General features: G+C 33.5%; 1 protein-coding gene across 3 annotated transcripts in view; it reads left to right on the forward strand.

Annotated features, from left to right (window-relative positions):
- Positions 1–1163: 1163 nt before the first annotated feature.
- Positions 1164–15001, forward strand: part of vash2 (vasohibin 2) — a 49455-nt gene continuing 35617 nt past the window's right edge. For 2 of the 3 annotated variants that reach the window (XM_005160740.6, XM_073932851.1), the window contains exons 1-2: positions 1164–1962; positions 13365–13453. In XM_005160740.6, coding sequence (XP_005160797.2) covers positions 1648–1962; positions 13365–13453 — 404 coding nt within the window. In that variant the 5' untranslated portion in view covers positions 1164–1647. 3 annotated transcript variants of the gene reach the window in all.

Raw genomic sequence — 15001 nt, forward strand, 5'->3', positions numbered from 1 at the left:
AGTGGTTACAGATTTCCAGCTTTCTTCAGAATAAGATAAAAACATGTCAAACATGCCAAGAAAGCCAAACATGTTTGAAACAAGTGAGGGATGTGCAAGTAAAACAGAATTTCACTTTTGGGGCGAATTATCGCTTTAACTTGCATGTGAGGGCATTTATTGATATCCAATCTAATGTAAAACCTGAATGAAATAATGAACGTTACCTAAAGAGAGCTAGAACACACCAAAAAATTAAAATTAAATTGTTTATATGTGTATATAATTATTATTATTAGATTTTTTTTTTAAGAAAGCTGGAAACGTGTAACCTCTGACTTCCTTAGTACGCTATTTGTTTTTTCTACTATGGAAGTCAATACAGGATTTTTCTTCAACACATATTATTTTGTGTTCAACAGCTGAAAGAAACTCATAAATGTTTCAAATAGTTGTCAAGTAGCCTAAACATTTCTCATTTTTTATAAAATTATATGGAAAACATTCAATAAAACAGCAGTATCTCAAATACTTAAAATATTTTGAGGCCTATACCTCACCCACAAATGAAAATGTACTCCCTTTTACTCAAGTGGTTTTAAACCTTTTAAACCTTCATAATTGTCTTTATTTTGCTGTAACCATCTTCCATTGTAGAAAAAACAAATAGCCTACTATCAGTCAGTGGTTACAGGATTCTAACTTTCTTTAAAATAAGCAAGAAACATGTCAAACAAGTCAAGAAAGTCAAACATGTTGGAAACAAGAAAAGGGCGAGTAAATAAAACAGAACTTTAACTTTTGGGCGAATTTTAACTTGCATGTGTTTTGAGGGCATTTATTGACGAAAAGGATTAAAATGCGCTAATTATTTTACTTCTTAGAAAAGAGAATCGATAATTAAACAGTTGATGATTTCAATGTGACTTTTAGAAAATGTATCTTTGCATTGTCTATCGCTTTAAATGCACAATTTAAAAGCTCACACAAAAACCCCCAGCTGGATACTCAACAAAGATTCACGCCCACATCCGCTATGTTGACCAATCGCATACATGTAAGTTTACCTTATATGGAATTGAGCCCGCCTTACTTTGTTGCTTCATCCAATGAAAACCCGTCAAAGCGTGATTGGCTGTTGTTTATGGCAATACAATAACAGTATCAAAAACGCTAGAGTGAGTGACCATTTGTTGAGACCGTCGGTGAACGCGGCAACACGCCTACATGGGAAGATAAATCATTCATTGATACTTTACAATCAAATGTTAAATTGATTATACAGCCCGTGTTTCCTCTTCGGCAGTCGGACGCCTCCTCGGTGTTTTTAACCAAAGAACGATTAATTTAGTTCCTGCGGAGATCCGAAGCTGAACGCCAAACTACAATATGCAGCTTATTGGGAATAAATGACATTTTCTGAATTTCATCTCCTCTGCACGCACCTTCAGCCATTGGTTTCTACAGAAATGGTACCTAAAGCCATTTTTTCTATCCTTGGATCCTCTCTAAGCCACCAAAATTTTTACACTTGAGCAGAACTGAGAGGTTTTGGCACATTAATATGCATGCTCGGGGCGCAACATGTCTTTGTACATGAATGCTGGGCGATCATAAGTGATTTGGGGAACAGCAAGAGGAACCCCCACCATCGGAAGACTTCTAACAATGACCGGACCAAGCGCCACCAGCAGCGGCTCCGCGGCCAAGATCAGTAGACACGGACGGTCCAAAAGCACCAGTGCATACTGTCACAGCACGGGTCCTGCTGCTGAATCCTCCCCGTCCACTGCCGCAAATAACACCGGCAGGTCGTCCGGCGAGGAAGAGGAGAAAGACGGCGGGGTCCCGTTTTTCGTCAACAGGACGGGCTTTCCCATAGAGAGTGTCACCTGGGAAAGAATGTGGTCTCATGTCGCCAAAGTTCACCCTGATGGACAGGAGATGGTGGACAGAATACGAAATGCAACACTCCTCCCTAAAGTAAGTAGAACGGAGGGGATTATGTTTGTCTGCGCTTCAAAACATCAAGCTGCATCCAACATGTTTTGGGGAGACATCATAGATGCTCAAAATACCTTAACACCTTTTTTGGCTATCATATTGATCTTGAGTATCACATTGCCCATGTTGTGTTGATATATGATACCTCACAATGTTGCCTTGAAGTGTGATACCCCAAAATGTTGTCTTGGTATGCAGATGATTTAATATGATCCCCAGAAGCCTGTTACCCCAAATTGCTGATAGAATATGTGATAAATATACAGCTGCAATCAGAATTATTAGCCCCCCTGTTTATTTTTCCCCAATTTGTCCTAATTCCTATCGAAAATTAAAACTTAAAGTGGCTAATAATTTTGACCTTAAAATTTTATTTATTCATTTTTTTTTATTAAAAACTGCTTTTATTCTAGCTGAAATAAAACAAATAAGACTTTCTCCAGAAGAAAAAACATATTATCATACATACTGTGAAAATTTCTTTGCTTTGTTAAACATCATTTGGAAAATATAAACAAAAATGTAAAAAGGGTTTTCTTAGTGTTGGCAGATTTTTTTTCTCTTATGAAGATTAACTCTGGTTTTATCACCATCAAAAACTCTGTGGTTTTAGTTTTAACCACAATATTCACGGCTAAACCTTTTTTAGAGAAGCTGAAATCAATACAACAAACAAACAAACAAACAAACAAACAGTTTCTATACATTTACTACATTAAACTATAAAAGGGTTGCGAAACATTATATGTGTGTTTTTGTACAGATGTCAATGTACGATTGGACAATATACAGTGGTTCTTTTATATTTTTAATAAAATGTTTAAAGTACTAATTTAGTACAGAACAAAATGATTGTTTTATATCCTGGTATATATATATGTATAGGTATACAGTAAGTACAAATTTACCTCTTTCATAGGTATCAGCATAGAATACCTAGTATAGGATACATGGTACCATCCTGTTGTTTTCTGATGCTGGTGTTCAAATGTTTGGCGTCTATTAGATTTTTGGTGACACTTTCTGCTGTTTGTTTGTTTGATTGATTAATTTATTAATGTAACACTATTTAATTTCAATCAGGTTAAGAAATACAATTAAATAATTTTAAGTTAAAATTAAATAAAAATTTATATGAACTAAGATTAATAAGTGTTTTTCCTTGTTAGTTCATGTTAAGTGGAGTTCATGCAAAAATGAAAAGTAAAATAGGTTAATTTACTTCCCTCCAGGCCATCCAAGATGCAGCTGACTTTATTTCAGTTAAACATTAAAGAAGATATTTATCTAAAATTGTGGTCTTTTAGCGGAACTTAAAGAGTATAAACATTTACAAGAAGAATAAAATTAAAGCCAGAGGCTCCTAATGATACATCGAGGTCTTAAGGAGCAAAAACAATTGGTCTGTGCAAAAATAAGTAAATAAATAAACAGCTGTTAACTAGATTTTTATGAATATCCAAGTACCCCATTTACAGCAGTGGACATCAACATTGGCCTATATATGAAGTGTCAGGCACATTTACGGGAAAAGTGTGTTTATATTTAAATGCCGTCTCTGAAACTGCCATTTGCTTGACCCAGTTTCCACACAGAGGAAGTGTAGACATGTGAGCGGATTTACTCATCCATGCTTTTCCAACACTGTGCTATATTGTCTTTTGCCATAATTTCATTACAAACCAGTCAAACGAGAGCTCTGGTCCAGTCACCGACAGCTATGCAGAAACATTCCTCCATTAATACACATTAAATGAGTAATGATGCCATGTGACCTTCCCTGAAAAAAGTGATTCACTTGATTTACTACATTAAGTTTTTAAGTATGTAGTTGCAAACAATTTATATGGGCTGAATGTAAACAAACGAGTATGTTCAACTTAGCCCATATAAATTATTTGCAGTCACTATACCTTAAAAACGCATAGTAAATCCAATAAATCATTCTTTTTTAGTGTTGTAGGACATTAGGATTAAAGACGTTGCCATTTTATTAGTTCGTCAATGTTGCTTTAACCTCCAAACTTGTATATCTGATCAGGCTTAATAGAGCATTCAAACGAAGGACCTCAAAGGGGATAAAGCAAGTCTTAATCACAGACTGAGTAATCCTCAGTGCTCAGACGTACGGCATTCGCAGGGTCAAGCTGTGTGTGTTTATAGTGGCTCTTTTGTTTTAGTTAACACTATTGTGCATTCCTACACTCTACAATGTGCTGATGCGTGCAGAACAAAGGCGTCTGATTGGTCAGAAGTGCCGAGTAAGATCCCCAGATGTTAAAGTGATTTATTAAGGGACATTCCTCACCAGTTGGTGTTGAACAGGTGTGTGGGGTCAGTCCGTCAGATTAGGAGTCACTCAAATGATTGCGACTCCAGCCAAACATTTGTGCTGGATCTGTTAGATTCAGAGTGACATTCCATGGCAAAGACTGTATTGATAAAGAATCAGTGTCCTGTGATAACCTTGGATATGAGGAAACTGCACTTATTGTGTAAACAAGACGCATAGCTGTGCAGCAGGGTTAGGGTTGGTGCAGAATATTTGAAAGTTAAATTAGCTGTATTTGTACAGGACAGAATGTGTTTGTTCTTTATAACACAGCTGTACTTAGGCATGTCACGATATCTATTTTTTGTGGTATGATCTATAGCACCAATATTTATTGCGATTATATTTTTGTGATATTAAGACCATTTTGATACTGTAATAGCATCAAAATGCAAGTACACTTCCAAAAAACACATTATATTTTGAAAAATTTAAAAAGCCTTTATTCACATGCATGTGAATAAAGGCTTTTTAAATTCTTCACATTTTTCGAATGCCTTGGACTGATTCTTGTTGTTGTTTTGATGAATCCCTTACCCAAAGAGCACCGACCAAACATTTGAGTTACCCCAAAGCGCTTTTTGTTTGTTTTTCCTGGATTAAAACACATTATATTTTACTTTTAAGAATGTTTCATTTAATCAGTCATTGTAATGTACAGAGTTCATACACATTTTTACTACTAAAATTCCATGACTTTTTCAAGACTTTCAAGTCCAGTTTCATGCAATGTCTTCATATGCGTGGTAAAAGAAAAACAAAGCATGTTCAAATTTATTACTGCATATCGTAATACATGCAACAATGATCTATTTAGTTTAAATTTATATCAGTGTAAAATGTATTTAGATAAGGATTACACTACACTAATAATGTGAGATCATGTGATTGGCCAAGGACAGAAAAGAAGTACAGACAACTAACCTATATTCAAGTATACAAATATCTGTTTTCCATGACTTTTCCAAAACTTCGTGGGTTTTTTAGGTTTTCCAAGGAAAATGTCAAGTCAAAATTCCATGACTTATCCTGGTTTTCCATGACCGTATGAACCCTGATTGTAGCAATTTAATAGTTGGAATCAGAAACATATATGCTAAACAAATAAATAATGAAAAATGTTATCAAAAAAGTGTAATTTAGAAAGAACTAGAAAAAAATTGACTGATTTATTTTCATTCCTCAGGCACCCATGAAACTATACTATAATAATTTATAGTAAATACAGTAGTGTTTTTAACCATACTGACACTCCTTCAATAGAGATAGAGAGGCTGTGCAATCATCTAAAATGTGGCTAGAATTGGTATTTATGTATGGGCGATATATACTGCATCACTAAAAATGATTGAGGTCATGTCCATGTGTTTTGCGATTAGTCAGTATATTTATTATTGTGCCTAGTTGTACTTTTAAAATAATGCTTTGATGTTATCCATTTGCTAAAGTGCTATTAGGGGTAATCCATCTAATTCCTGTTTGCCTGCAAATAAATATACCACTGTTTCCACGAAAATATTAAGCATGAAGTTAAAACAAACATAAAATGACAGTAGGCCTGCATGATTAATCGTTTTCAAATCGATAATAAATCGGTGATTTATTTCAATGCGCTACCAAATGTGGTATTTTTATAGCATATAAGCTTATTTTTGAGTTCGTAAGCACATTATACTGAACAATGTAAATAAAAGTAACACAATCTAAATTAATCTAAATAAGTTTTAAAGGTGTTATATACAGTATACATTTTTCAACACATTTCTAAACAATAGTTTTAAGAATTCATTTCCAATAACTGATTTATTTTATCTTTGTCATGATGACAGTAAATCATATTTGACTAGATATTTTTTCAAGATACTTCTGTACAGCTTAAAGTGACATTTAAAGGCTTAACTAGGTTAATTAGGTTAGGGTAATTAGGCAAGTCATTCTATAGCGATTGGTTTGTTCTGTAGACTTTCGAAAATAATGTAGTTAAACGGGGCTAATAATTTTGTCTATAAAATGGTGTTTAAAATATTGAAAACTGTGTTTATTTTAGCCGAAATAAATCAAATAAGTCTTATTCCAAAAGAAAAAATAATATTAGACATACTGTGAAAATTTCCTTGCTCTGTTTAACATCCTTTGGGAAATATTTGAAAAAGAAAAAAAAATTCAAAGGGGGGCTAATAAATCTGACTTCAACTGTATATAATATTTTTTATATAATTAATTTAATTAAATAGAAAATACTGTATTTAATTTCATAGTTAATCATAACAACTGGCAACTTTATTGGAAAGAATTGCAACAACATTTAAGAGATTTCATTGTACATATTGTAGTGTTCTTTGTGATTATGCTTTGTCTTTCTTTGATGCTGTTAAAACCACTGCATCAAACTTGTAGCTCTTCTATGAAATGGTAGTAAATCACATTTTAATTCACAATTTTCATCAGATAAATTGCAATTCGATGTGTTTTTCTCCAAATCATGCAGCTCTGAAGGATCATGAGCACTGTTAAAAATACAGCTTGTCATCAAATAAATAAATTACATTAAAAAAAAAAATTTAAACAAAATTAACTACTAACTTCACAATATTAATGTTTTCATTGTATTTTTATAATAAATAAATACAGTCTTGATGAGGATTTGATCATTCTATTAAAGCATTAATCTTTGTAACTATTAACCAACTATAAGCCTTATAATGGTAAACTATGGCATAAATGAGTTGAAAACTACATTGTATGATATCCTGGTGTTTTCTGGGCAAAAAAATGTGCTCATCATTCATTTTCTTTAGCATTTATACATGAATCATTAGCTGACTACTAAAACTCTATTTATGGATTACATTGGAGCCCTACAATACTAAATAATTATAGTTTTAAATCTTTAAATTTTGTAAATATATATAGATTTACAAAATTAATATATAAAGACAAAATAATTTTTTACATTAGTCAGAAGTGTTTAATAATAAAAAATGTAATGGCATTTATTATGATCACATATTCTTTTATATATTTTATTTATGACAGTGCACAATAAGGAATAAATCATTTTCATGCATGTCATTTGATGTGGACACCAAAACACAAAGAAATGTTGGTAATCCTTTGGTAATATTATTTTTTTGGCTTTGGATATTGGTATAATTATTTTGGTACAATGCCATTCGGGATCATACATAATGTTTTTTCTTTCTATAAAAACTGTTACATTTAAATTGTAGACTTTTTTTTCATACTGACTGAAATGTCCACATCTGTTCTGTTGGATGGAGAAATGTTTTCTGTAGCTGGTATCGTCACCTACAGTAAGTCAGCCTCAAGTTTCAGCCCAGTCCCACTGGTGGGCAGAGGTCAGCTAATGGTCCTCTGAGTGTGGAGTGTGGCCTATTTATTGCTGACCTCCTTTCTGGGTAGCAGAGACCCAGTTGATCCAGTGGAGTAGAGCGTAGATGTAAATGAAACCTCTCTCTGAGAATTCAGACGGTCAGAATCAATATTCAGAGTGTCATTTGTGTTTAGATACACTTTCTGGAAATCAATACTAAATTTAAAGCCTGAGTGTAAATTAAACCGATACCAGACTGCCTTGATAAGATTATTTAGAGCCCTTATTGTTTTATTTTATTTTTTTCTCTGTTGTTAGGTTGGTTTTTGAACAACAGGAAAAACAATGCTAAATGTAAACTATACCACACTGATATATTTTGAAATATTAATACAAACTTTACAATGTTTTAAAATGTAATTTATTAATGTAAATATAATTTACAGCCTAAATCTTCTGCTGTGGAATTTTTCAGAAATCCCTCTACACTCAAATTCTTTTGCTGCTGGTTCAAACTGCTTATTTAATACTATTGAACAAACACAATTCTTACGTTTTATGTTTTATGTTCAATCCACTTAAATTTGTAAAAATGATTAAGTTAACTTAAGCAATTTGTGTTGGGACAACATGAAGAAATTGTGTGGAACCAAAGTCTAATTTCACTAGGTGGCCAACATTGAAATGCCTCTCGGGCAGTATGCATGGACATTTTGTCTGAAGGGGAAAATATCAAATTATAAAAAAACTGTTCGCCAAGCTTATGATTACATTACATATCTGGAATCACCAATAAAATCAAAGTACAACTGTCTCACAAGTTTCATTTCTAAACGTTAGAATCAAACAAAATCAAAATTTTTTCAGGTTGCCCGAGCTAATGCACATGCGCACTCAAGAAGAACGAGATCATGACACCAACCTCCTTTATGGCCATGTTTACACATTATCATCCTCTGAATAATGATAAAGTCATTCACAACTTGGTCTTGATGGCGAATCTCCTCCAGAAATGACAGTGACTCTTTGTTCCTTTGTTCCTATCATGTGATGTGCGCTTGACAGGATGGACTGTATCTCACGTACGTTTCATACTAGGGCTGCATGATACATCGTTTCAGCATCAAAATCGCGACGTGCACACCTGTGATAGTCACATCGCAGGAGGTGCGATGCAAAGCAAAAAAAAAATTATATATATATGTGGAGCCGAACCCGAATACGGTATTCGGATAAGCACGAATAGCATGTTTTTACCAATGCTTATTTCAAACAAATACTTGAAAAATTATTTGTATTTGGGAACAAGAAAAACATTATATCAAAAAGCTGCGTTTCCTCATGAGACCGCAGTGCATGCCCGCGTGAGTGAGTGAGTGAGTGAGTAAGTGAGTGAGACAGACGTTCAGGAGTCGGGGGGCGGGGTGGGGCCGAGGTAAAAGGTGACTGACGCAGGCTGCTGCTCCACACAGCAACAAAGAAGGCTTGGCAGAGCGAAAAATACTTTACTGCATTACTATTTTTGTTGAATAATTTTTTGTATTTGAACTGGGTTCCAGAGGCAGTTTATAAACTTGTATCGTACTTAAAGCGGAGTTTGATCGGTATATTATTCCATTACGCTGCATTATTGACGTCTGCAATCTGTTGCTCTCTGTTTACGTAACTTAGCTCTGTTAGCACGATAATTAAGACAATAGACTGTTGACAGAGTAATGTTAACATTCGGTTATAAAGGTTAAACGATGCTTGTGTAGTTGTGTCGAATTGTATGCACTTATAGGAGTTTTATGGTACGTTTAAATTACTATCATTTGCAGACAGCAAGATATATGCTAAGCTAGTTAACCTTAGCATAGCTTCCCGTCACTCATAGATACATACATATATGCCCGTCACTTATTAACTTTTAGGCACCCAAAAAGATGAGTGAAGCTGCTGCGGAGTCGTTCTTGGTCCTCCACCAGCCAAAAAAAAAAAAAAAAAAACTTGCTCTAGTTCTTTGTGGAAGAATTTTACAGTCAGTGGTGCAGCAGATAAAACAGTGATACTGTATGTAATGTGTGCAAAAGTATATCTTAAGTATATATATATATATAAAATATCGCAATATATATCGCAGGGAAAAAAATATCGCAATGTCAATTTTTTCCAATATCGTGCAGCCCTATTTCATACAGATTACAAAACTAAAAATCTTTTGTTTTCAAGTGTTTAATTTAAAAGTAAAGATTTCAGGCTTTATGTGGATATATTTCTTATGTCTGTCAAGCAAGTATTCGCTAAGAATTCAGTGTGTTTGTTGACCGCAAAAAGTGTTGTAAAAGCATATGTCTGGTCTGAGCTTCTCTGCTGAAGAAACGTCATATCATATGCATCAAATGTCTATATCGATTGATGATTGGCTCTTGTACTAGTAGGCGGGGCTTCATTTGCCATGTTGATCGTTACACTTTTCCCCATTTAAAAGGATGCAAATGACATATCTTGTGTGTTCTATAGTCTCTGGTGGAACCCAGCATTTTTCACTGTGCAAAATGCTAATTTGGTGCTCAAAAACATTGTTATTATTATACAGTTTGAAAACATAATATAGTTTCATAATTTTGCATAAAACACAACATAGATTTGCTAAATTATTACTCCTTGATCACCAAAAAAACAAACGTATACAGGTAAAACTAAAATAATACCTGTGATGATACATCAAGGTTATGGAAAAAAATCGCTTTGTGAAAGTAAGTTTGGCATAACAACAAAGTTAGGTGGCTGATCTGAAATATGTTTTGTTTATTTGTATACAAAAAATTTTGGTAGTATTGAGTTGCCATTTGTGTCCAAGTTGAGTACCACTGTATGGGGAAACAGTACCTAGCTAGTACCCAGTTTGTTCAGAAACACTATTTTAATAAGGCTTTATACTTTTATGACATTTGTCACACCTCAGGTTTCTGAACACCTCTATTTAAGTAGTGTGAAAAACAGTGTGAGTTCATGGGAAGCACTTCTGTCTGCTACTCAGAACAAGAGCACTGTTATTCTGCAATTATAACACAAAGATTTTGTACAATGCATTTCTTCTTTATTATACATTTGAAGTCTTTAAAAGTCAAGACTATCTTCCTGCGGTCTCTCATTTTGTTGCACTGGGCAGAAAGAGATAAAGAGGAAACGGGGGATGATTCCCTTTCTCATTTCCTCCTGTGACCCAGTAGTTCTGCAGCACATATGCAGCTGTGCTTATTGAAAATAAATACAGATTCTTTCAGTGACAAGCTTTGGTTTGATGCTGTTAAAGTGTCCTAATAAAGAGCCTGCTTCAGATAGAGGGCAGCCTCTTTTCTAGCTTTCCTTAATTACTTCTTTTCTTCTCTTATGAATGGAGGCTAATGTGTGAGAGGATGACCTTTGTTCATTTCTTAATCTCTTCACTGTCCTTTAGCAGTTAGAAGTGTCATTGTAAGGATGCAAATGATCAGTGCGCCACTGTTTCTACAGATGACAAGGACTTTTCATGCCATTGAGGCATCAGAATCTGATTGATGAATCTGCTTGTGGCTGCAGGGGTGGAAAGGTCAATCCAAAATCACAAGAAAAGGTTGCCAACTTTAGCTTGGTCAAAATAAGTAACCTTGTGCTTTTTAAAATACATTTTTATTTGAGACTACAGGAAAAATTCTGAAAGATTCTTAGTTGTTTGAGCGAGAGATAGTAATGCAGAGTTTAGACTAGATTATATTTGTGTTTAGTCACTGTGATCCCTGAGTCCCTGTTGTCACTGTTGACTTCTACATTTTCATGGACAAGAAACATTGCTTCTCGAGTTTTTTAACACAAACATTGCCTAAAGAAGCATGATAGTACTATTCAACCTTTCCCACATTGCTTATTTCTATTCTAATGAATTTGTCAACATGATTGAGAAGAAGGCCTATTCAATAAAGAATACAGTTGACAGTGATGAGTATTAAATGGCGCACCAGTAACAAAATGAATTGCTGCATGGTAAATAACATCCAGTTTGTGAAGGAGAGTTTTTAAAGCTGATGTATAAATTAAATCCCCATAATCCAGAATGGGTAATACTGTTAATTTGACCAAATGCTGCTTTTTTATAGTGCGTAAAGGGAGACTTGTTTCTGTAAAGAAAACCAATCCAGGCTTTAACTTTTTTGAGCAATTCATTTATGTGAGTTTCAAATGACAGGTTACCATCTAACCAGATACCAAGATATGTATAATAGGTTTGACTGTTTTTAAAATGTACAATTTTTCAAAGCTGAAAAAGCAGGATTTGACCGCTGCATTTATCTGTTTATCAAATCTCAAGCCATCATCAAAGATAACGACCAGAAATTTTCTTTCTTTTTATTCTCATGTAAAACAGAAGTTTACATGCGCATATAGAGGAAGCATATATTGCTCAAAGAGAAAGTGGATGTACAGAATTTGTTCATATATTTGTGAGTGTATTCAGAAGTATGATCTCTGACATGCATCTGATGTAAATTTAATACTATTTAAGAAAATAAAAAAAGATAATTATTAAACAAAAGAAATATATCTGCTATAGGAAAGACAAGATGTCTGCAATGTGGGAGTTTTTGACATCAGAATTGCACTATGTAATTGATTTTGGGAAAAGAAAGATTTTTCCTTGAAGCTGATTTGATGTCCAAGAACATTTCTTATAATTTTCTTATTGCTTTACGTTTTTTAAGATTCTTAGATGAATAGAAAACATTTCTGTTGCATTACTTGTCTTTATTGACACTTTTGAACGCGTCCATGCTGAATAAAATATTAATTTCTTTTTTTTATCACTTAAAGTAATTTTCACTGAGAGCATTCAGAATACCCCCTGTTTATGTATAACTTTTAATATATAAAGTATATATATTGAAGCAAAAGAACTATTCCATGAAAGACGACATTTGAAAATAAACAGTTCAACATTATCTTCTGTTGGATTCCAGGTCATGTGGGACTACATGAAAACAAACTGGCAGATGAGGCAGTAAAACAGGCTATTTTCTTGAAAGTAACAGAATGTTTAATTCCTCCTGAAGACCTGAAACCTACAATTAATCTGTATATAAATGAAACATGGCAAAGGAAATGGGACAACAACTGCATGAATAATAAAATACATGAAATTAACCCAAAAATAAATGAAAGACACTTTGCAAATTATAATTTTGAGACCAGGCATGAACAAACTGTGTATACTAGCCGTTTAATTGGACATTCTAGGTTGACTTATTTGTATATGCTGAATAACAAACACCACCTAAATGTAATTTACTGCCAAGCTGTTCTTAGCATCAAACATTTTGTTGGAACTTGGAAGTTTGAATACCATTAGACAAATCTTTTATAAGGGGAGTACTTTGATGGACATTTTTAAAAAGGTACCACTAGGAAGAATCTTAAGTTATTTATCAAAATTGAACTGAAAAATCATATTTAACTTTGAAAATGTTTTTTGTGAATTGTATTTATTTATTTATATTTACATATTTGTCTGTGTAACTACTTTTATTGTAATACAAATTAGTTTTTAATCATGTAATATTTTTATGTATATCTATTTTACCATAAAGTAGCCATAAGTTGCTAATTTGGAAATAAATAAATGAAAAATCAAATCCCTAAAAGTAATGTTTTCCTATCTGTGCAGTTTACTATCTGCTAATTCTCTCTCTGTTTTCACAGCACTCCGTGCCATCAGTTCCAAACTTTAAGCCATCAATGTCTGTGCCTGATTGGCTCCATGCCGTCCAGAACTACATGAGAAACCTGCAGTATCCTTTGCCCTGCACAGTCCATTTGTTCTGAGGAAGTTCGACAGACGCTTTCTAAATCTCTGCTTCTCCTTAATGCATTATGGATTCATGAGTTCTCTTTTCTTTTGGAGTGTCAGTTATGCTTTTTCGTTCAGTGTAATTTATTCAGCCGGCTTGAGTTACTCAAAGTACCTTTTTGGTAGGAGTGTCAGTCATTTTAATGTAGACTGAGATTAGCCACAGGCCTGCATACTTCCACTACATTAGTACTTGGAGTTTTCAATCTCATGCTACACTTTAAAGTCTGCCAATGAAAGATAGGGCTTTGATATAGCTTAAGTTGAACATTGCATAACAACTTAAAATACCCATATTAGGCTTTTTTGGATATTACCGTTCATGTAGCTGTTTGCTAATGTAAAAGTGTTGCAGTGCTTCAAACAATATGCAGTAAAAGTTCATAATAAAAGGAGAGATTTTCCCCCAAAACATAGAACGGTAATACTTTAAAGTACAAATTTTCTTAACTTTTGGCTTATTATCTGTCTAATAGTAAGATATTGGCTGCTTATTAATGCTTCTAAAGTACACATTCTGCATGATCTTATTCTACATAAGCAGCAAATTCAGAGTTTGAGCCCAAAGGCATCATTTTTTTCTTTCTCTTTTTTTACACTATCATTTTTTTCCCAAATATATTTGACTTTTTTCTCCTCCCTCATTAACAGCACACATCCACACCCTTCTTATTTATATGTATATACACATATACATACACACATATGTAATATATTATATTATACTATATAATATTATATATAATAAAATAAATAAATAAATAAGTAAATAAAAACAATTTTTTTAATTCAAACTGAAAAATAGAAAATTATAAAGTAGCAAAAACAATAATACAATGAAAAAAAAACATGTTTACAAACACACAATTTACATAATATTCATATATGGTTCCCAAAGATAGTCAAAGTCCTTCTGCTTGCTTTTGATGATAAAAGTTAGTCTCTCCAGTCCAACACAGTTCAATATTTCTGCTTTCCACAATTCTATGGATGGAGCATCCATCTGTTTCCAGTATAAAGCAATAGCCCTTCTAACTTGAAGAAAACTAAAATCTAAAATTTTTGTCTTTCTAATTGTAAGTTCAGTAGGATACAAACCAAGAATACAGAGCTGGGCATTTAAAGGGATTGTAATATTAAACATGTCTGACATGCATTCAATTATCTCTTTCCAGCCCAAAGCAATAGTTAATGCTTTTATTAATAGTGAGAATGGTACCCTTGAATGAAGAAAGCACTGACTCTAAACTGCCTGAAACGAGTCATCAGCAATTCCAGCTTTACTTCCTGCACAAACTAACAAACATTTATACGAAATTTGCATAACGGCAGCATATGATCTCCATTGGCTGCTTGCAAACAACTTTTTTTGGGCATTGTAGTTGTTGTTAATTCATGAAAGAGTTTGGTTTGTTAACATGTCGAGAGGAAAGCTAGTCTTTGCTTCCACATTTAATGTATATATAGTTGGGCTGCTCAATATATTGTT

The sequence above is a fragment of the Danio rerio genome, chromosome 20 (genome assembly GCF_049306965.1).
Source record: "Danio rerio strain Tuebingen ecotype United States chromosome 20, GRCz12tu, whole genome shotgun sequence".
NCBI classification, from domain to species: Eukaryota; Metazoa; Chordata; class Actinopteri; order Cypriniformes; family Danionidae; genus Danio; species Danio rerio.